General features: G+C 45.0%; 4 protein-coding genes across 4 annotated transcripts; 3 read left to right on the top strand and 1 right to left on the bottom strand.

Annotated features, from left to right (window-relative positions):
* Positions 1-4,066: 4,066 nt before the first annotated feature.
* On the top strand, positions 4,067-6,384 carry LOC127295858 (uncharacterized). Its single transcript, XM_051325855.2, has 4 exons — positions 4,067-4,424; positions 5,400-5,595; positions 5,696-5,825; positions 5,919-6,384. Exons 2-4 carry the CDS (start codon positions 5,426-5,428, stop codon positions 5,988-5,990), a joined length of 372 nt encoding a protein of 123 aa, XP_051181815.1. The 5' UTR covers positions 4,067-4,424; positions 5,400-5,425; the 3' UTR covers positions 5,991-6,384.
* A 534-nt stretch (positions 6,385-6,918) lies between these two features.
* LOC127295856 (RNA pseudouridine synthase 5) lies at positions 6,919-11,145 on the top strand. Its single transcript, XM_051325853.1, has 14 exons — positions 6,919-7,088; positions 7,164-7,233; positions 7,319-7,346; positions 7,718-7,764; positions 7,835-7,925; positions 8,416-8,593; positions 9,027-9,114; positions 9,204-9,285; positions 9,422-9,497; positions 9,612-9,679; positions 9,793-9,862; positions 10,010-10,094; positions 10,194-10,287; positions 10,724-11,145. Exons 1-14 carry the CDS (start codon positions 6,980-6,982, stop codon positions 10,799-10,801), a joined length of 1,164 nt encoding a protein of 387 aa, XP_051181813.1. The 5' UTR covers positions 6,919-6,979; the 3' UTR covers positions 10,802-11,145.
* Positions 11,146-12,325: 1,180 nt separating this feature from the next.
* Positions 12,326-16,583, top strand: LOC127295854 (uncharacterized). Its single transcript, XM_051325852.2, has 11 exons — positions 12,326-12,752; positions 12,950-13,014; positions 13,116-13,230; positions 14,746-14,813; positions 14,910-14,987; positions 15,074-15,138; positions 15,297-15,363; positions 15,503-15,685; positions 15,862-15,918; positions 16,031-16,126; positions 16,258-16,583. The coding sequence occupies exons 1-11, from the start codon at positions 12,449-12,451 to the stop codon at positions 16,435-16,437; spliced, it is 1,278 nt and encodes a 425-aa protein (XP_051181812.1). The 5' UTR covers positions 12,326-12,448; the 3' UTR covers positions 16,438-16,583.
* Positions 16,584-17,175: 592 nt separating this feature from the next.
* On the bottom strand, positions 17,176-20,148 carry LOC127295857 (lipid phosphate phosphatase gamma). The gene is made up of 3 exons (XM_051325854.2): positions 19,555-20,148; positions 17,992-18,202; positions 17,176-17,451 (listed from the first exon to the last, which is right to left on the bottom strand). The coding sequence occupies exons 1-2, from the start codon at positions 20,023-20,025 to the stop codon at positions 17,996-17,998; spliced, it is 678 nt and encodes a 225-aa protein (XP_051181814.1). The 5' UTR covers positions 20,026-20,148; the 3' UTR covers positions 17,176-17,451; positions 17,992-17,995.
* Between the last annotated feature and the right edge of the window lie 1,114 nt (positions 20,149-21,262).

The raw sequence follows: 21,262 nt of genomic DNA, 5'->3' as shown, positions 1-21,262 counted from the left end.
GTGCTAACCAATTTTTAGTTCTTTTTCAATTTAGGCTTGACACAAAGGTAAATTCTCTAGATATGCAACTAAGTGAATTTACCTATATGACAAGGCAATCAACTAAGCAAGATATAGCTATGCAATATAAGAGATAGAATAGGATAGAGGTAACCGAGAGTGGAGCACGCGATGACACGGAGATGATTCCCGTAGTTCCCTTCCTTTGCAAGAAGGTACGTCTACGTTTGGAGGAGTGTGGTTGCTACGAAAGCCAAACCAACAGCCACGAAGGCTTCACTCAGATCTCCGGTGAGCAACGCCACGAAGGCCTAGCCCACTTCCACTAAGGGATTTCCTCGAGGCGAAAACCGGGCCTTTACAAGGTTCTTGGGGCACACATCCACAACTGAATTGGAGGCTCCCAAATCTGTAACAATACAACAATCAACAACAACACATCAACACAAATCAACTAGGGAACCAAATAGGAACACTAGCATGAGATCCCTCAAACAAGAGAGGGGGAAATGAAAAACGCTTCGGTGAGGATGTAGATCAGTGTCTTCTCCTTCGAATCTCCAAAGATCAAGAGCTTTGGTTGGGGGAGGAAGAAGATCTTGCAAATCTTGTGTTTCTTGAGGTGGCTCTAATGGAGGTGAGGCTTGGCTGATTTTTGAGCAATGATTTTAGCAAGCATCCAAGGTAGAAGAAGGGGGGTATTTATACCCCCCCCCCCCCCAGAAATCCAACCGTTGCAGTCTTCGGCGGGCCGGATAATCCGGCCTAAGTTGGGGCCGGATAATCCGCCCCACACCAAAAATCCGGCCTATGGAAAAATCCGGCCAAATGTCCAGCCAAAAGTCCGCCCCATGTCCAGGGCTGCTTCGCGTCTGGTCCTTAGCCATTTTTGAGGGGGCCGGATATTTCGAGAAAATCCGGCCCGGATTATCCGGCCCTAGGGAATTTCCGAGCAAAAGTCCGGCCAATAATCCGGCCCCTATACTGAGCCACATTTCCTCTGGTCCTTAGTCGTTTCTTGGGGGGCCGGATATTTCAGGAAAATCCGGCCCGGATAATCCGGCCCTATGGAATTTCCGGCCAAATGTCCGACCAAAAATCCGCCCCCTGTACTGAGCCACAATTCCTCGAGTCCTTAGCCAGAAATTGGGGGCCGGATATTTTGCAAATATCCGGCCCGGATTATCCGGCCTGATGGTCCTTTTTAGCTGTCTTTTGACTCGTGTTTCCACACAAGACATACACATATTCATGTACCTATATACATCCTGCACCACTTCATCAAACATTAGAGTATCGCATACATTGACATCAAACACACAAAACAAATTGTGGGAGATGTTCTTTCACCCTCCCACTTCAACAACAATCAAAAAGGGGTCTACAGCAGGAATCCGGCCTGCCGCCCGGTTGGCCGGACTGTGCGCCGGACTGGCTCCGGCCTGCCGCCCGATCGTCCGGATCAGGCGCGGATCGTCTCCGGCTCGCTGCCCGGTCAGCCGGACTAGCTCCGGCATGCCGCCCGGTCGGCCGGGCGCCAACCGGGTGACCTACTGGAAGACGCAAAGTGACCCCGGTCGGGGTTCGGCCTGCCGACCGGTTTGGACCGGCGGGTCCGGTCCCTGGTCCGGTCCGACCGGCGGGTCCGGTCCCTGGTCCGGTCCGACCGGCCCCTGCACCGGACACTCCGGTCTGTGGTCCGGTTGACCGGGATTGTCGAGAGAAAAGCTGATGTGTCAAGTTCCAACGGCCATATTTCAAGTGACACTATAAATAGCCCTTCTCCTACCTCTGAAGAGTTAGGCACTACACTACAAGCTGTTCTTGAGCTCTCTCTCTCTCTCTCTCTCTCATACTCCATTGCTAGAAACACCAAAAGCCTCAGATCTCCCTCCTCCTCCACCCAAACTCAAATCCCTCCGGGAAAACGTTAGAGGAGGACCCGATCTACTGTTCTACCAAGCCAAATCTCATTCCCCCTTGTATTCATCGAGAAGCTTGCTTCCTAGGATTCCTTGGAAACCCTAGGTGGGTAAAAGTGGTCCGGAAGCATCCGGACTGTGGATTTGCTTCGGACAAGATTGTGAAGGTTTGGAGGCTACCTCAAAGTCTACCACAAGTGAGTGAGCTATTCCTTCGTGGGATAGGCTCCGGAGAATAGGGTGAACCTTCGTGGCGTGGAGAATCCTTCGTGGGACCTCCACCCCTCCAAACGTGACGTACCTTCTTGCAAAGGAAGGGAACACGGGAATACATCCTCGTCTCCGCGTGCTATCAGTTATCTCTAACCGAACTCCTTCCTTGTGATTTAACTGCCTGTGAGAGCCTTCATGCTCGAGTTAGTTGTATTCTCATATAGGTTGTTTCACCTAGTTTGCATTAGGCTCACCTTTATATTCCGCAAAGCCTAATATTGCAAAGAAAGAATTAAAATCTGTAAAAACCTATTCACCCCACCTCTAGGTTTACCATCTCTGTACTTTCAGTGTGCCCTCGAGTGTTCTTTGTTAGCAGCGAACACATGAAACCTTCGATGCATGGCGTAGTTAGATTTAGTTTTTTTGCAAAATTTTATATTTGTGTCCACCATGGTTCAAACTATGTATTAGTTTGTGGAAAACCATGTTCCAAATTGTGTCTTCATGTAAACTACGTTCCCAATTATGTATTAGTTTCCCTAAACGCGGCATAAACAAAATACATCTCCAAATGCTCAATCCGGCGCGGTTTAGGGACAGTTTGGGGGGACGCGAGTGGAGATGCTCTCAGGGGTGGAAATTCGTAGCACTAACGCACATACATAGGTCATTTTTAATACTGTCATATCTTAGTTGACTCAAGCCTTGTATACAAGATGCTTCGCAGTTAAACTGCATCTAATAGAAAGCTTTGGGCGAACCCATTAGTGACTATCATCATCAGCAGCAGATGTCACTGCATATATTCTCTCCGATTCTGCTGCTTGGTACGTACACATGATATTAGTTTCCCAAAATTCACTTACTATGCTTGGTCTAAAAACCGGGCTAAGAGCATGTCTAACAGGCCCCTTACTTTTCTGCTCCGTATAACGCTCGAATTTTCGTCCCGTATAAAAAAAATGGTCGATCAGACACCGCTCCGTCTAGCAGAACCCGTATTTGACCCCGTATATTTGTAAATTTAAAACCCCGGGAAATTTTCATTCATAGTTCGTCGCTCATACATAGAAATCGACGTACCTACATACATACAAAATGCGCGATCGGATCGCGACTTCTAGTCGGAGAGGTAGACGATGGTCGCCGCCTGCGCCTGCGCCGCCCGCGCCTCCGCCTCCTGCACGGCGGCGATGGCCGCCGCCCTTTCTTCCTCCTCCGCCTTGTCCTTCTCGGCGGCGTCCTTGAGGGAGTCTTGAATCGCCTTCAAGAAGGCGGGGTCCTCGTCTTCCTCCTCCTCCTCCCCGGCGAGCGGGGCACCTCCGCAGCTGGTGCTCCCGATGGTCGCCCTCCACGCCTCGCTCACCCGGCGTTGGCGCTCCCACTCGGCGAGCCACGCCGAGAACTTCGGGCCGCTCATCGGCTTGAGCGGCGGGTCCTCGTGGTACCAGCGGCCGCCCCGCGTGAAGTCGATGAGCTTTTCCGGGACGAACTGCCCGCCGTCGTACTTGCAGGCCGCGCGACGGCTGCCGGCGGCGGATCTTTTGCAAAAAAGCCGCCACGCTTCCTCCACGATGTCCGGCGAGCGGGATCGCTTCGATCCGCTCGCCGGCGAGGCGCTACTACGGCGGCGGGGGTCCATGCTTGAGCTCGGGTGGAATGCGGCGCGGGGGAGCGACTAATTGCTCGCCGGAGCAGGAGGAGGAGGTGGCGGCGCACGGTGGAGCTAGGGTTGCGAGTGAGAGGTTCCTGCGCCCACTATAAGTACGGGGCGACGGGACCGATTTCCTGGGCCCCGTATTCCGCCGAAACGGGCCGGCCCGAATACGGGGCCTGCTAGACACCTAAAATCGCACCGATCCCGTATCCCGCCGGAATTTTACGGGATGGGCGGGTTATACGGGGCCTGTTAGACACGCTCTAACAGGCTCTTGGCAGAAACTGCACGTTCAAAGCCGAAGCTACAGGCTCGCTCCCTCTGATCTCTCCCACTAGGGCTCCCCAACGCCGCCGCGCCGTCTCATGCTCCTCGCCTCCTCCGTTGCCGCTCCCGTCCTGCCTCGCCGTCGCCGCTCCTCTATGGATTCGGTGGAGTAGTACCTCGCAGGTCCCCGCTAGCCGGCGTCCCCCCTCCCCCGACGACCTCCGACCTGAGCAGCTCTTAGCGCCGGCCGTGCTCCACCTCCGTCCTCCAGATCCGGTAGTCCACCCTGCGCCTCGCAGCACCTCCGGCCGTGCTGCACCTCTTCGCTCCCCCAAAAGCCTCCCTGCTCCGCCCAAACCAAGGTATTTTCTCTTAGTTTCTGCAATATATGTTGTAAAATGGATGTATGACGGTGTTGATTTTAGATGTCTGCATCCATCAGTTATACTTACCGATGTCTTCGCGTGGTTTAGGGTTGCGACAGTTCTTTCACACATTGAATCAAGCACAGGTTGGGCACAAAATTAACCTTTTAGCTGATCCTCACTTGTTCTAACTGATCAAATAGCGTGAACCAAAAATTAACCATGAGGCCGTATGAACTGTGGGAGTACAGGAAGGCAAAATCGCAACAATACAGTATGATTGATGGATAGGCTTCATTCAGAGTTCCATGTTCTACTGTTGTATATGTGTGTGCTGTGAGATGTGACCATGGTCAGCCGTAGCCTGCTGCACATCCCTAACCCATAGCAGAACTTGCACCACTGTACAATTCAGGTGTAGTGAAAAACTAGCTAGCACAGGGTTGTGAAGCAGGAGGGACACAATGCCTGGTTGGTCATCTGGTAATTGAGAGAGGGGCGTATCTTCAAGAGGAGGGACCTTCCATTTATTTCAATTGTTCTCAAGTAAAAACAACGGCACCATGCTTGTATTGTAATATTTATTATTTTATGATGTTCATAGGCTGTTTTCGTGCTCATGTATGCAGTAAAATGGTACCTTATATGCTAATACACTGCATGGTGTTCATGATAGTTAACCCCAACATGCCAACATTATCTTACTCCACGGACACTGTGCAGTCAGTTGCCCAGTCATTGTTGACAAAAAAATGTTCATATTCTGCTAAAACTTTGTCTGCTCTGCTGTCTTTGAAAGCCTACAACTTCTGTACATGCTAATCTGACAACATGACTGATCGTAAACCATTTTACACTGGAACATCCTGATTACCCAATAACAAATCTTTGTTCCTGATATTCCTTATCATTGACTGTTATGACCTTTCCACCTCAAAAAACTGTTAATTCAACTTTCTATTTTTGTGGCAGTTACATTGCAAAGGTCAAATTCCGTGATGAATACAACTCAGAAAGTTGACCCAGTGCAACCAGCTGCTAAGATCACTCAGCAAGCCTCACAATTCAAACGATGGGGACGGAAACATCCATTTGTTCGATATGGCCTTCCACTCATTTCTTTGACAGTGTTTGGTGCGGTTGGTCTAGGTCATCTTATACAGGGAGGGTAAGTCATTCAGCTTTCTACACTGGCCAAAATTATGATGCTCATGTAGCATCCTTTTGTTTCACATATTTGACAGTGCTAGCTCATTTGTACTTTGCAGCAAAGAAGTAACAAAGGAAAAGGAGGATATAGAATGGGAGGTTGTAGAGACGACAAAAGCTCTGAGCCGAACAGGACCGGTGGAAGGGGCCTATAAGCCTAAGAACCTCTCCCTAGAGGATGAACTGAAGGTAATGCCGTGTTCATCATATTTGAAAGAAACGATGTTTGCCATTTTTTCCATGATTGGTTTGACTGAAGAGCTCCCTATCTCTGCATTTTAGGCTTTGCAGCAAAAGGTGGACATAAACAGCTACGACTACAAGAGAATTCCCAAACCAAATGAGAATAAGTGAATTAAAGTGTCGTTTACCACCCCGAGGAGTGGGAACCTGCTTAAAAGGCTTTAGAAGCAGTTTCTTGGTCTTGTTTCTCCATAATTACCCTTCAGATGTTGTTGTCCGAGTATGAAAAGGAGTCTGGGAAGACACTAACATCAGACCGTTGTGCTTTGTCGGTATCAGCTATATAGAGAGAATTAGTTTGAGGGTCCTTGAGCTGTAGGAATAAATCAGTGATTGTAGCGATATGAGACGGCCATTGCATACTTATGAGATTGTTGTGGTGGATCGAATACTGACTTACCAAGGGGCCAATAAATTGGTACAGCCGTACAGTACATGTTAGCAATCAGATTTTGTATGACATTTCTTGGAATCTAATCAATATGTATCACGAATTCACGATCAATTGTTACCTTGTCCAAACACTAGACAAAGGGGAGGGAAGCTCGGATTCAGATATTTTATATTGTCTCTTCGCTTTACTATTAAGATGCGTGCATTGAACGCTCCGGGCAGCAAGATTCACAAATGGCGAATTAGTCATCTTGGAAAGTTTATTTTATCTGTATTTTGATTGTTATGTGATCTATAATTATTCAAAGTATAATGATCATATTTTTATAAGACTGCAGAGTCAACACTTTCACCATACACATAGGAATTGACATTGGTGGCTCTCCTTTCCAAGTTTCAATTGCACGAACATCCAAACACTAGAATTGGCAGTAATCTAAATATCGAACCGGTGAAGCAAATGACTTTGTCGAGTGTTCCTTCGTTTGCAATGATCGAGCTCTGTCTATTTGAGCAAAGGCCAATGCCAGATATCCTGCAATGTTTGGCACTGGAGCGAATTCGATGCAAGCCTTCGAATGTCTACCGCTAATCATGCCCTAAGTTTCTCATTGTGCATGAAATGAGAAATCTAGTGACTAAGTGGACTAATATGCAATTGTACTCCCAGAACCTTTTTTTCCCCTCTCACCCGGACGGCCGACGCGATGGCCGACGCCGGAGAAACTTCGCTGTCGCAGGCGAACTACTCCTTCGGGAGGCCATGGCCGGAGCTCAACGAAGGACTCTCCTACACCGACACGTTCCGGTGCGCTGGTCAGCCTCCCGACCCCTCCCTCCCTCCTCCGCTCTCTTTCTGTTACTTCCTCTGATTTCTTCACACGCGAGCAGATGCGGAAACCACCACCACCTTGATCGAGTTCTACTCCGAGAACTACAAGAGCTCCGCGCCATTACCCGGGTATGTATCTGATGGCTACGCTCACTTGCTAATCTCCGTGACCGTGAGCGTGTTGATTTGATTGTGGTGGCGGTCGCCTCTGCAGGTGGATTCATAGGATTCGTAATGGCCAGGTACGCAGAGTATGCAGCATCCAACCAGTAGCTAATTTCGCTCGCCCTTCTGTTTTTCTTTTACCCTTCTTTTGTATATTCGTGTGTGGTCCTTTGGCTGGTGTATTAAGATGTGCGTATGTACTAGTGTAGCTTATTTACTTAATTTAATTTTGCAATTAGTTGATATTTGTTGGTATGCATTTCTAGCTGTGAGGTTTATATGATCATTCATGCTGATGCTTTCTCCCTTTGCCTTTTTGAGCTATTGAGCGTCTCAAATACACGCATGAGAAAATTGTGTGATGTGCTGTAGCTAATTAGTATGTTTCGGAATTTTACTTCACATGTGAGTTGGAGTACAGATGAAAGCTTTAAGATTATGTTTGCAGATAACAGTTGATGGTCAAGTTGTCACTGATCCAGATATGATCCTCCGGTACTTTTCTTCTTCTGGAACAAAAGTGTTATCATTATGACATGCATTTCATTTGGATCTGGTTTTTCAGGGAGGGTTCTAAATTGATATATCATCGCCTCGCATGGCAGGAGCCATCTGCACCACATTTTCTTCAAGTGCTTTATGAAGATGAGGACATGGTATGCACATCAACCTGAAATTCGTGCTAAATTGCATGAAAACACATACTGTCCTACCGTGGTTTAGCCTAGATGGTTGGCAAGGTCCAAGTCGCATCTGATTTTCATCTAACTTTTGCAAGCCACGTCTTTTTTCCATTGTCATGCTTGTCTGTTATTATTGTTACGGTAGTTTCTTTTGAACTGAAAACTGTATGGGATGCCCCGTCATCAAAGCTTTATTAATAAGAGAGAAGTATGTACAAGAGACTTCTGCACAAGAGGGGAGTTGCTACTGTAGTTGCAAATGATTCACTCCCTCAGATCGATATTACTTGTCGCTGGTTTACTACAAAGTTCTACCAAATCAACGACAAGTAATATGAATCGGAGGGAGTATTGATTGATTTTTGGCTAGTGTGAATCTCCGTTCATTCCTATATATGCTTATTAAAATTAGTTATAACACATGAAGCTATAGTCATAGTCAGAAATCAGCTGATTTTGTCAGGTTGCCCTTAATAAGCCTTCTGGTTTGCAAGTTCTGCCTAAAGGACTCTTCCAGCAGCGCACTGTTCTAGCACAGCTTCAGTGGAAAGAGTGGAAGATGCCCCCATCAAGCCGCTCCAAGAGAAAAGATGTGCAATTGCATCCTGTACCTGTTCATCGATTAGGAAGGGGCACATCAGGTTGTTTCTTGTTTTATCTGGTTCCCTCCTACCCAGAAATTCTGCGTCGTAGATGATCAGTTGAGGTCTAGCATACATGAACTTTGTGTCTTGCCTGTGAAACCAAGGATCTAGTAGAAGGGCATATTGCCTATTCCTGGTATTACTCTGAAATGTTGCAAGGTGTTAATGCCAAAATTTTATTCCATACACTATCTCAGAAGAGGCACAACTCGTAAGCTATTAATATTATTAACATGATGGGTTGTTCACTGGGATGATAACAAACTCTTTTCTTACCATAATGTAACAAAGAGCTCTTCTACAATGAAGCCTCAGTTTCCTACTATTTTTTTTGGTTAAAATATGTGTCTCGCAGCAAAATGTTTGTTACCGCTGCATTGCCATATTTAATGTCGTCGCTATTGCTGATGACCTGTGTACTCCATGTTAGGTCTACTTCTTTGTGCCAAGACAAAGCTTGCCAAAGTTCGACTTGCCTCTTATTTTGCAGAAGGTGCTATAAATGCTGGGAAGAAAAGGTGCACAATCTTCTATTTTAAATTTGAAAAGAACAATGTCTACTGTTAGCACCATCCAGTACTGAGTAAATGATTAATTCAATTTATAGGGATGAAACAGAGGTCGGCAAAGAACGAAAAATTTCAAAATTCTATCGAGCATTAGTAACTGGTATACTTAAAAATGATGAGGTGCTGTTCCTACCGCCCTCGCGCCTATGAATTTCACCATTATTCTATTCAGTATCAAACTGATATCTCTCTTAAAGGTTGTGTATAACGGATTTTTACAAATACATAGGTATAATTTTTTCCTTTAAACCTGCAGGATGTGGTTACTCAACCCATAGGACTGGTTCATTACCCTGGAGTTGCAGAGGGTCTTTATGTAGCATGTTCCTCAGGTACTACAAGTTCACTGAGCCAATAATGAACTTACTGGAATCACAATATAGGTTATATCGAGCAAATATTGCTAAATTTCTTGTGTAGTTTTAGCATGCATTATCACTTTTCAGGGAAGCCAGCAATGAGCAAAGTTTGCGTACTTGAGAGACTTGCACAGCAAAATCAATCGCTGGTTCAGGTGCGATGCTTTATTTTTTTTATATTGGTGTTCTGTCCTACTTTTATACAGTATATCTCTATAGATATTATGGTTTTACATATGTCACGCTTTCTTTTCCTCGCTTGGTGCAGGTTGAAATTCATTCAGGACGGCCTCACCAAATAAGGATACACCTTGCATACATTGGACACCCTCTTGTTGGTAAGTCAAAGACTTCTGTTTATTTTTGGGCATAATAGTACTTGAGCTCTTGTCTTCCAGGATTGGGGGTAGACACGAATTTCATTAAAATTTAACATACATTCCAAAGTTTAGAACCACCTGATTTCTCTTCCTTCGATTTATCAGATGATCCTCTCTATGGTATTGGTGGGCAGCCTAAATTTGATGACCTGGAATCTAGTAGTACGGATGTTTCTTTCGCATACGACGGGTAATTCTTTCACTTATTATTTCTGCTGAGGTTACACCTCCATGGATGATTCCCCCTGTTCCTGTATTTTGCTTATCTAATTTTATGAGCCTCTTTTAGAGGTTATGAGAGACCTTTACAGCCTGTTCCTGGAGACTGTGGGTATCACTTACATGCGCATTGGCTGGTCCTTTATCATCCAACTACAAATAAGGTATTGAGAAGTGAATCTTTTCTAAATTGGGTATTATTCTCCACTCAAATGAAAGAGAGATCCAGATCAAAGTCGGTATTGATGCCGTGTCTTAAGTCTACTCCACTCCATCTAAATGATTTTGTTCAGAAAAACAACATCCAAGATATCAAATTCCTGTAGAAGATCCTTTCTTCTATCCGGTTCAGTGTTGATGTTCCATCCCCTTACTTTCTTCCTGCATAATCCAATGTTTGATCATCTTTTTGTTCCTTCCTTTCAAGTAACATCGACAAATAATTTTCTTGTTAGCCCCCTTACATTTTTCGGTTCACTAAGCAACAAAGGCAATGACTGAAAATCAGTAACAGGTGTATTCGAATTAAAGAGAGATCCAAGATCAAAGTAACTTTTGATGCTGTCGTCTTCTCCTAACCTCTTGTGGTTGGCTTTGCAGACGCTGAAGATAACCGCCCCTCTGCCGCATATCCTACAGACTCAACAGGAGCGTTGCGATCAGCAAGTTGATGCTTGAGCTCATATGTTTCCGTTTGAAGATACATGCTAGCATGAAGCGAGCAGTCAGCATATGCGGCACTGTCTTTACACAGCACGCTAGATTTTACAAGTTCGCGGAGATGGAGTCCAATGGATGCTGGATTGCATATTGGCATAGGTGTCATGTGTAGCTTGCTTACGGTGTATGTCTGTTCTGCGTGGCTGGCAGCATGGAGGATACTGAAATTGTACCTGGATTGCTGAGGGGAAACTAGGAAGGAATTGTTATTTTTTTAGATAGTCTCATTTAGCTGTTTTTTTTTGTTATGTATGTCCAAAACCAAGTACTCACTTATGAAAATGTATACCCATTTTGGCTAAGATTAGCATCTCTAGCAGAGCCCGTAAACACGTGAACTGAAAATTTGGAGTTCAGTTCACCGAACTGATGTTTACGGATTGTAAAATCGTTGGCACAGAGCAGAACCGGTAAAACACAAACCGAAAAAGTGCATTTCAAATATCGTGGAGAAATTGATCGATAATCATATATATAGATGGATTTGATGCTCCGATTGAGCATCGTTAGTTACATAATTCGATAAGAAAACCTAAATTAGTTACTGCACCTAACCGCGCTAACTAGTTTGAAGCAAAATGTGGCCAAATTGGCCTCTGCGCGCGGCGGTGTCGGTGGTGGCGGAGCGTCGAGGCGGACGACGGCGTCGACGCGGGTGAGGAGCTTCACTCCTCGTCTTCAAGCTCGACTATCCGCGGCGGACACGCTGCTCGTGGCTAGCCGCCTCGAACTCGCGAACTTGGCGGATGGCGTCCACCTCCTCCCGACACCAGCAAGCTCATGCCTCCGCCTCCGTGATGGATGCCACCTGCGCGATGGCGGCGTACTCCTCGTCGGAGCCGTGGACGTAGTCGCCTGCGTAGAACGTCGGCGACCGCGCGGGGACGAGCTCCTCCTCGTCGAAGGTGCCTGCCGGACGACGAGCCCTCGCCGCCGTTGCCGTACCTCGCAAGCTTCCCTGGAGGTGTGAGCCCCCAGTTCCGCTTGCGCGTGCCCTCCGAACGGTTCCACTTCCGGCGTTCCGCGTCGGTGCGGAACACGGGGGGCCGCGACGGCGAGTCCATGCCGCCCAATCCCGCGCCGCGCCCTGCTGCACCACCACGGGAGGTCATCGCGGAGCGGGGGGTGGTGGCTGCTGCAAGCTGGATTGCTCGCCGGAGGGGAGTATGGTTTGAAACCGAACTCCCCTCCGCAGCCTCTTTTAATATAGGGCGGCCGCCGAGTTTCTCGGACCCCCGAACTCGTTTTACGGGTCAGGCCGCGAGTTCGGGTTCCATTCTTTCGGTCTAAACCCGTATTTTCGTTTGACTTTTTCGGTTTCAGCCACTTTTAGATGCTCTTAGTCTCATGCTGAAATTGTATCAGTACCTCTGAGGGGAAACTATGTATTGCAAACCAACGTGTAATTCGATTCTGAACTTATGATCATTCATTTTTTGATTCTGATACTAGAACAAATAGAAACGAATTCACGCGTAGGCTTGGGAGTTTGGCACTCGGCAGCAGAGTCCGAACCTTCCTCCCCAAACCTGCCCAAAGCGACAGGAATAGAGGGCTGCGCGGCGACACCTCACTCTCTCGGCTCTCCCTGCGAATCAGACACCAATGGAAGCCTCGCCGGCGACGCGTCTCCCGGAGGCGGACGCGCTCCCCGACGGCTTCGTCGAGAGCTCCTCCGCCGACCAGGTCCCGCCTACCTCCTCCGCCCCCGCCCCCGCCGCCGCCGGTTCTCCTCATCCCGCCCTCGGCCCCGATCACGAGGCCGCCACCGTCGACAACGGCGGCGAAACCCTAGGCGCTCTCTCTTCCTCCTCCGCCGCCGCCGATACCCTTCGGGGCCTCGATCTGAACGTCGCCTGGGAGCCGGAGAGCGCTCCCGGGCAGCAGGGCCCCGCCGCAGACATAGGAGGTGATCTCATTCTCTCCCCCTCTCCCTAGTCCCTACCTCACGCACTCACAGGTCACAGCTACCTGGTATGCTGTTGTGTATTTTTAACACCACATCGTCAGTTACGGCTCAGGGCGAAACCTAAGCGCGTTCGCCCATGGCACCTGATCTTTGGACTATGTTTGTGCGCTCACCTTGTTTTGATGCTCTTGGCGCAGAGGCTAAGGATTCGATGAAGGAGAGCTTTGTGGTAGAGCAAGCAGAACCTCTGGCGATCCAAAAGGTTGCCAATGCCGGAATGTCTATGGTTTAGCTGTCTCTGTCTGTTATATTGGTGTTCTTAAGAGTTTTGGTGTTTGCTAAATTGGATTGATGACTTCGTAGGAGAGTGTTGAGCCAAAGCGTAAGGCTGTGAAGAAGGGCAGTAAGCTGGAGAAGGACAGGGAGCTGCTGGAACTTGCACAGAGGTACCATAGAGTGGTGGCAGAGAGGGATGCAGGCAAGTCTCTATTTCTTCTATGTGAAAAATGAAAAATGACCCCAATGCCTATTTCTCCAGCTGTTGAACCTCCATTTCAGAATGTTGGTCTTAATTTGATTCTTCATGACAGGACTTTGACCGACAATTGCTCCACTAATAAGTGGTTTATGTGATACAAAATCACAACCATGAGAAAGTAATTCTGAAAACGAACATCAATTTACTGTCTCATAAGCCACAGATGAACATATTGGTGAAAGTCTTGTCTTAATTAAGCAAATTTTACCTTAGAGTCTGAAAAGGCGGGACTAATGCTTACTCTCAGTTAAGGATTCACTGTTCAAACACTATAACTGTACATTTGTTGGAATAGAATTCTCTAACATTCATGTGAATAGAGGAAGTGGTAATTTGAATTTTTTGTTCTGGATTCTTCTCATTAGAACAAAGCAAAGTCCACGTAAGCAAACACTGAATTAGGGTTTTGTATTTTACACTCATAAAATCCTTCCTACCTTAACATGTATCCTTCTTCCTTTTCTTTTATCACAAGTTATAGCATGGAATAGAATATCTGCTAGATTATACACATTTAGCAAGAAGAATTTAGCCAAATCTTTTCCTTTGTGTTTCTTCCATGGACAAGTCTTCCGTTCTATCTATTGGGACGATGTATTAGATGATTACTTTGTTACTATGTAGATTTCTATATTTATTTGGAATCTGGTTAACAATTAACTAAAAAATGGAGACATCTGAACTACACATATTTTATTTAAAGGATTTAGAATTCATCAACATTTCTGTTAAAAGCACGAAAACCCTAAGATGCTTTATGGCTTCTTTAGATGGAGGATTCAAAGGAATTTCTTGGATTTTCAATCAATAGAAAATTTTCTTATAGAGGCACATGGGATTGAAAAACAAGGACCACAATTCTGTATGATTTTTAGCAAAAGCTTAGAAATCTAGAAAAAATTCTGTTGTCCATGCCCTAAAGCAAATTCATGTGGTTTTCCTATGGTGTAACCAGATAAACAAACAGTTTCTGATGTTCATGCAGGATTCAAACATATCATGTCATTCAGATACTGTTCTGTTCCTGTGTTTTTTCATCCTGTTATCATGATCTGGACTGCACTAGTTTAGTGATGAAACGATGGATGTTGTACTACTTGGCTAGTTTATTTCTCTATTTCACTACTAAAAATAAATCTATTTGTTCAATTTCTTGTCCAGCTATTGAACCGATGAACCAATAGTCAGACCACTGAAACGATAGCTTGACCAGTTCGTCACCGGTCCAGTTTTTAAAACTATGGTCCAAACACTAAGCTGCATTTTGTTTAAATGGAATAATGTTCTCTAATATTCATGTAATCATGTCAAAAAAAAAAATTTCCTGGGCCTTCATTAGAATAAAACAATTCGATATAACTAAATACCCGAGTAATCTGTTCTTTAACTCTTGTATGCTTTACTATAATCCTTCCTACTCACTAAGATGTATTGTTTGCATTTGATCTCTTGCAGCTATTGCAGTTAAAGAAAAATTAGAATCTCTTTGTAGGGAATTTCAGCGTCAAAACAAAATGTTAAAGGTACGCTAAATTAGTTCCGAGTCGTAAATTAGTATGTATAACTGTTTTGCACTTTTGTTTAGTTGTGATATGTTTTTACTCTTTTTTTTTGTTCAGGAAGAGTGCCAAAGGGTGTCAACACAGGGGCAGAACTTTCGGACGGACATGTCTGACAAATTTGAGAATGCTATGAAGGTCAGTTATACATTACATGACAATAATCTGGAACAACTGTTTACTAGTGTCCTTCCTTATTTACCATTATTTATGATATTTTGTAGGCTGTTGGTGTCAAGCTTGAGGAGCAGAAAAATGAATGCATTGCTCAGTTCGAAGAGAACAATTCGTAAGAATACGCAACTTAGGCATGTCTTCAGTTTTAAGAGTTTCATTGGTTTCAGTTGCAACTTCATTACATATATATGTGATGGATACATTTATATTCTTCACCAATCAGTTTATTTTAATATTTTTTTATGTACACTGATGGCTGCTATTTTGTAGCCTGAGAAATAAACTCAAAGAACTTGCTGATCAGTATAATATCATTCAGCAGAAATATGCTCATCAGGTATGCTGCTTATATCCTGCAAGTTTTCATCCATGAGTATCTTCTCCAATATTGCCACGAAGCCCAAAACCATGATTTGTGTGTTGTTTGTTGTACTTTGTGTGAACATTTGTTTCTCATCGGCTCATCATATATGCAGTTGAAAGAAAAGACGCTGGAACTTGAGCTTGCTGATCTGAAAATTAAACAGCATCAAGCGAAGGCAGCACAAGAACATGCCCAAATGGTGTTGTACGCTGAGCAAGTTTCTCAACTTGTCAGTACTGAGAAGACCCTGCGGGTACAGCTAGCTGCCGATGGCGAAAAATTTCAGCAGTTTCAGGTACTTAAGCAGAAAGATCCTTCTCTCAGTTCCCTTATTCCTTTGCTCCAGTGTAATCTTAGCGGTGGATTTCCCCCACTCGATGAACATGTAATATAAACAGCATTCTTGTTTATTCATTTTAATGGGGTATTTATATAGGTGTAAATGCTAACTGTTTCATTATTTCGTTTCAGGATGCTCTATCAAAAAGCAATGAAACCTTTGAGACTTACAGGAGGGAGATGGAACAGGTGTTCTACAACTCAACTGGGCTCATGCTCAGTACCATTGTATCTGCTTTGGACCTTTGTGCTTACTACTTTGTCTGCAGAGCTTAACAAGTATTTTGTGTATCTTTTACAGATGGTGAAGGTAATCAAAGAATTTAGGAAGCAAAATGCAGCCCTGAAGAGCAAATGCGAGAACTCAGATGTTGCTCTTGTGAAGCTCGTTGAGGAGGTAATGCATGTACTCATGTGCAAGTAGTATCATTCGTAGAATCCTAGTATGATATTACCTCAGCCTGCATACTAGGAAAATTGTATGCACTCGTTGCACTACGTCTGATGCTCTTGAGCTGGGTTTTGCAGCGTGAGGTGATGAAGAAGCAACTGGACAAATATAAGAACCAAAAGGAGAAGCTCGAGTCCCTGTGCCGGTCACTGCAGGCAGAAAGGAAGCAAAGCCCCTCTCTCAACACTCCTGATGCCACCACCTCTGACCAAGCGGATCTTACAGCGAATCAGGAGTCAGAGATGTCTGATGCCTGAAAAATGGATAATATGTGGCACTTTAACCCTGTGTTGTCAGTTTGCGGAAGTTTTTGACTTGTGTATCACCCATCCTATCATCCATCCACCTATCGACCTGATGTCTGAAGCTTGATAAATGGATAATACGTGGCACTTTAACCTTTTGTTTTGCTTGTGAGTTTGTGGAAGATTTTGACATGTGTATCACCCAACCATCCACCTATCGGCCTAGATGTGTCTCGTTTAAGCCACCTTTCTTTGTGGAAGAAGTCGAAGACTGCTTTGTTTTCTCAGAAACAAAGAGACGTCTGCCTAGCAATGACATTTTATTTTTGGCGTCTTTTGTGAGCGATCAAAAGTGTACATGCTTGATGAACTGCTGAACATTCTGTTCAAGTGAGCTTTGTACTGCCTCTAGTTTTACCGTAAAGGAGAAATCAAGTAGTACTGTAGTATACATTCCGCTCTTTTCATTTGCTCATAAGGTTTGTAATTGTCCCGGTTCTGATTTATACAAGTATTGTAGTGAAGCAACTTCCAGGGAGGCCGATAAATAGTACGTCCCTGAAGCGTCCTATATTAAGAAACAGATGTTGTGTAACATTGCATTCTTTCGTTGCAATGCTGACACATTATACATCGTTATTTCGACAATCACCATTGCCCATGCTTAAGAAAAAAAATACACCACTTATGTTTTCTTCACGTTTCAGTAACATTGGTGTGCATGCACTTCAGTCAAGTACAAAGGAAGAGTGAACCAGCGACAGTAATTCAGGTATAGTTTACTATGGTCATTTTGTACATGCAAACAAAAATCAATCATCATCAAACTATCTGAATAAATAAGGGTCTGGATCTAGACAGAACAATGGCTTGTGACCAGAAAAGGCAAAGTGCCAAAATGCAATGGTATCTCATCTAATAAAACTGTAGCCAGTGTCCAGCTCCAACGACGCAAATATCGCCACATAAGTTGTTAAGATCTTATCACCCCTGAGATAAACCAGGCATATAATCCAAAAGCAGAACCTGCATTGATATGAGAATATAAGCAAAGATATTCCACATAATGAGATAAGACCAAGTGATTTTATATCCCTGAATAAATGTTGATCAAAGTTGAAAATGACAGAAAAGAGTCTATTATCAGATGTCAGATCATATAAAGATGAGAAAATCCTTTTGCATCACATAATTTAATAAAGATGGTAAAACCAATAAAGGCTGATTATCTCTTATTATTTGTACATCATCAGTTATGACAAAATGATAATATGTGGTGAAGCTTACTGGATCACGACAACTTTAGGTCCGATAAATATTAGACTAATAGAAGCCTCCAATAACTTAATAGTAATATTTAAACCATGTCAAGAAAGCAATACCATTAAGTTGGTGCACTGGCAAATAACTGCAATTCAATATACAGCAATCATTTCACTGACCATTGGACTAAGCATCTCGAATTTCGAGAATGCTTCCATGTATGAGCAAAATGGAACAAATGCAATTTCGAAGTTTGAGCAGCATCTGATGAATGAGCAAAATGTTAGATATGCTGTGGCTTACATGCTCAATCAGTAGCAACTTTCTTCCGTGCTGCCCTTGCATTGTCATACTCAAACTTGAGCACATCTAGAATATGTGAAGTATCCTTGATATACAACCACCTTCCAATTGCGCTTTCCTCTATCATTGGGAAGTATTCAACAAGAATGGTGTTGGCAACCCAGTACCAGATAGCACCACATACAAGGCCCACTACTGCTCCCGCGCAAACCTGATGAACTCATTAAAGTGAAACTTCTTAAGATTTTCAGTGGCAGTCATGATACTTTGACTAGAATAAAAGTAATAGATTCAAAACGATGTACAAGTAGGTATGCAGATAAAGACCTAATTTTCTAAAGGAGGGTATCCTTAGTCAGATCACACTGACTGATTGAGGAAGAATTCTACCATGAAAGAACCACTTTTAAATTTTAATAGTGGTTTGACCCATTTTGCTCCATGGAAATGGAAAGATGGTAATAGCTCGCTATCTTTTCCCAGCTTTGTCTTATACCAATTGGTTTTTAACCAGGCATTTTGTTAAGGTTGAAAACAAATGCTAAACGTTGCCAGTAACATTTGGGAAGTGTCTAGTACAGGCAGACAGCAGAAACTTGCAAAATTGTTCATGGGAACCACGGGTTGTCAGAAGTCAGAACTCCTATAGCCCTATTGGCAACAAAAAAATGCAACTTGACATCTAAAATCACCAAAATTATTCCCGTACGCCAACATCGCGCAAGCCTATCATCAAAGACAAGAGAAAACACTTGGCAGCTGGTGTCGTATAGCCGCTTTTCTTGGCAAATGCCATAATTAGATTGCTGCTAATTGCAATAACTAGACGCTTTTCTAAATAAAGCCCATTCTAGTGTAGCAAAAATCTGTTTCCAAGCTAAAGATAACTCTTTATGCTAGGTTATATTTAAACAGTTCCGTATGTGGTTTAACGGGCACTAGAAGTTTATAGGGACTGTTTTATCAGAGAAAAATCGTTCCTTTCATCATAAATTATAGCATGGAGCATCTGCTAGACTAGAACGACAAATTTAGCAAGAATAATTTAGTCAAATCTTCTCGTTTCTGCTTTTTCCATGGAGAATTGTAGCATTCGAGATTTATACATATTTTGAAATGTGGTTAGAAATTTACCCAAAAAACATTGGACGCATCTTAATTACACATATTTTGTTCAAGGATTTCAAACTCAGGAACATTTCTTTAGAGAGTATGAAAAACACAGCTAAGACGCTTTATGGCCCCTTTAGATTGAAGGATTTTCGAAGAGATTTTCTTGGATTCGCAATCTATAGGGAATATTCCTACGCAGGCCTATTGAATAAAAAAGACTACCAAAATTTCGATGGTTTCATACACTAAATTCCCTAGGATCCCTAACAAATTATCTTGTCATGACATTCAGTTGATTTGTTATGTACCAATTCCTGCATTCCAAAAGGCAGGCCCTAAAACTATTTTGACGGTAAAAAAAAAAACACTGCCTAGATATAAGTGCATGAATTAAGAATCCAAATTCCATCAGATCGGATCCGAAAGAAACATCGAGGGGCGGGCTGTCACCTGCGGCACGGTGTGGTATCCGAGGTAGACCCTGGAGAGCATGGTGAGGAAGGCGAGCGGCCAGGAGAGGGCGGCGGTGACGCGGCTGGCGGTGGAGCGCCGGAGCACGAAGAGCGAGAGGTAGGTGGCGAAGAAGAAGGTGTACTGCGCGTGGCTGGAGGGCCAGCCGTGGGAGTCGCAGGTCTCGAGCAGCTCGCAGTAGGCCGGGCGGGACTGCGCGACGGAGCGCTTGATGAGCTCGTTGAGCACCTGCGAGAGGAGGAGCCCCACGGCGAAGCAGATGCCCTGCAGCTCGCGGCGGAACATGAAGTGGGAGACGAAGCCGCCGAGGGAGATGAAGACCGGGATGAGGGAGACCCAGGCGAGGAAGAGGCCGAGGCGGTCGCCACGCGGGTAGCGGACGTGCGTGAGCGTGATCGCCTTCAGCGCCGGCGGCACCGACGCCGCCATCTCCTGGTACTCCCCCGCCATCGATCTCCTGCTTTCCTCTCTTCTTGTTTTCTTTTTCCGGGGAGCGATTGCGGTTGGGGATCTGCGCGTTTGGGGAGGGGAGGTGCCAGAAGAAGCGAGAGGCGTGTGGACGCGTGGGGGGTGAATCTGATGGTCCGGATTCAGCTCGACGTCGCTGAAAATGGCGCCTCAAAGAAAAAAAACATTTTCAGCAGTTCTTTCCTTCAATTTGATGAGTAGTACAATAATGAAAAACCACAACTTCATTATTGTGTTTTCGGTTTTCATTTCTAAGTAAAACAATATCCCCCAAAACAAACAACTAGTTCAACCGCACAAAACACACACGTGCATACTCCCACAAAATATATTCAGTCATCTAAAAAATTCTATGAACACGCTATCTATGAGCTATTTCTCAGTGTTGTGGTTTTTTCGGCAATAGATTTATAGAGTAGTACCATGCAAAAAAAAGAAAGTTGATTGGTAGCACAGAAGGACACAACGGTGTATACATGTTTGGCCCTTTGATGAACACGGACAATGACTCTACTCATATTTGGTGGTGGTGTTTAATTGATCTATGAACAAGTGCACTCAGGGTACTTCCACACTGAGAGTTGTGTACACTGAGAGTTGTGTGTATGTGCATCTATAAATGTATTCTCCGCCGGTTTTATATGCATGGTGCGATGTGAGTTTCGAATCATGTTAATGCGTGAGGTGACGGGGGCGCGTGGGGGTGGGGGTGGGTTACATGGAATCGTGGAGTAGCGATAATGACCACGATTTAACACCCACAATCTGGCTCTTGAGGAGATATGTTTTCTTGATTCTCTCTGCAAGGACCACTGGGAGACTGAACTTGCGAAACCCTAGCCACCTCCGGGCCGCTCCTGACGCGACCGCGCCGCCGCCACCAAACCCCGCCAACCCGGCTTCCCTCTACCCCCGCTGCCGTCGGAAGAGGCCGTCCCACGGCGGACGGCGGAGGCGGGAGGTCCCCGTCCTCCACCAAATCCAAAAAACCACCCGAAAAACTGCGGTGACCTAGCATACCACTGCATGTTGTAGTATACAAGTCGTTGATGTGAGTTGCAGTTCATGTTAATGCGTGAGTTGACGGGGGCGCGTGGGGGTGGGTTACATGGAATCGCCGCGATCTAACACCCACAATCTGGCTATTTGACACATCTTGATCCGATATGCTTCAGGGCTGAAAGGACGAGATGTCGCCTACAGGGGGGTGAATAGGCGT

The sequence above is a fragment of the Lolium perenne genome, chromosome 4 (assembly GCF_019359855.2).
Source record: "Lolium perenne isolate Kyuss_39 chromosome 4, Kyuss_2.0, whole genome shotgun sequence".
NCBI lineage: Eukaryota > Viridiplantae > Streptophyta > Magnoliopsida > Poales > Poaceae > Lolium > Lolium perenne.
Note: the sequence above shows the minus strand (reverse complement) of the source record. Positions and strands in the feature narration are given on the sequence as shown.

Bases quoted from the DNA above. Each gene is read 5' to 3' on its own strand.
- LOC127295858 (XM_051325855.2), top strand. From the start codon at position 5,426: ATGAATACAACTCAGAAAGTTGACCCAGTGCAACCAGCTGCTAAGATC. The intron at 5,596-5,695 runs GTAAGTCATTCA...TGTACTTTGCAG, and splicing joins GGTCATCTTATACAGGGAGG to CAAAGAAGTAACAAAGGAAA. The intron at 5,826-5,918 runs GTAATGCCGTGT...TCTGCATTTTAG, and splicing joins CCCTAGAGGATGAACTGAAG to GCTTTGCAGCAAAAGGTGGA.
- LOC127295854 (XM_051325852.2), top strand. From the start codon at position 12,449: ATGGAAGCCTCGCCGGCGACGCGTCTCCCGGAGGCGGACGCGCTCCCC. The intron at 12,753-12,949 runs GTGATCTCATTC...CTCTTGGCGCAG, and splicing joins CCCCGCCGCAGACATAGGAG to AGGCTAAGGATTCGATGAAG. The intron at 15,139-15,296 runs GTAAGAATACGC...GCTATTTTGTAG, and splicing joins CAGTTCGAAGAGAACAATTC to CCTGAGAAATAAACTCAAAG.
- LOC127295857 (XM_051325854.2), bottom strand. From the start codon at position 20,025: ATGGCGGGGGAGTACCAGGAGATGGCGGCGTCGGTGCCGCCGGCGCTG. The intron at 18,203-19,554 runs GTGACAGCCCGC...TGAGTTCATCAG, and splicing joins GATACCACACCGTGCCGCAG to GTTTGCGCGGGAGCAGTAGT.
- LOC127295856 (XM_051325853.1), top strand. From the start codon at position 6,980: ATGGCCGACGCCGGAGAAACTTCGCTGTCGCAGGCGAACTACTCCTTC. The intron at 7,926-8,415 runs GTATGCACATCA...TGATTTTGTCAG, and splicing joins TTTATGAAGATGAGGACATG to GTTGCCCTTAATAAGCCTTC. The intron at 9,115-9,203 runs GTGCACAATCTT...TTCAATTTATAG, and splicing joins ATAAATGCTGGGAAGAAAAG to GGATGAAACAGAGGTCGGCA.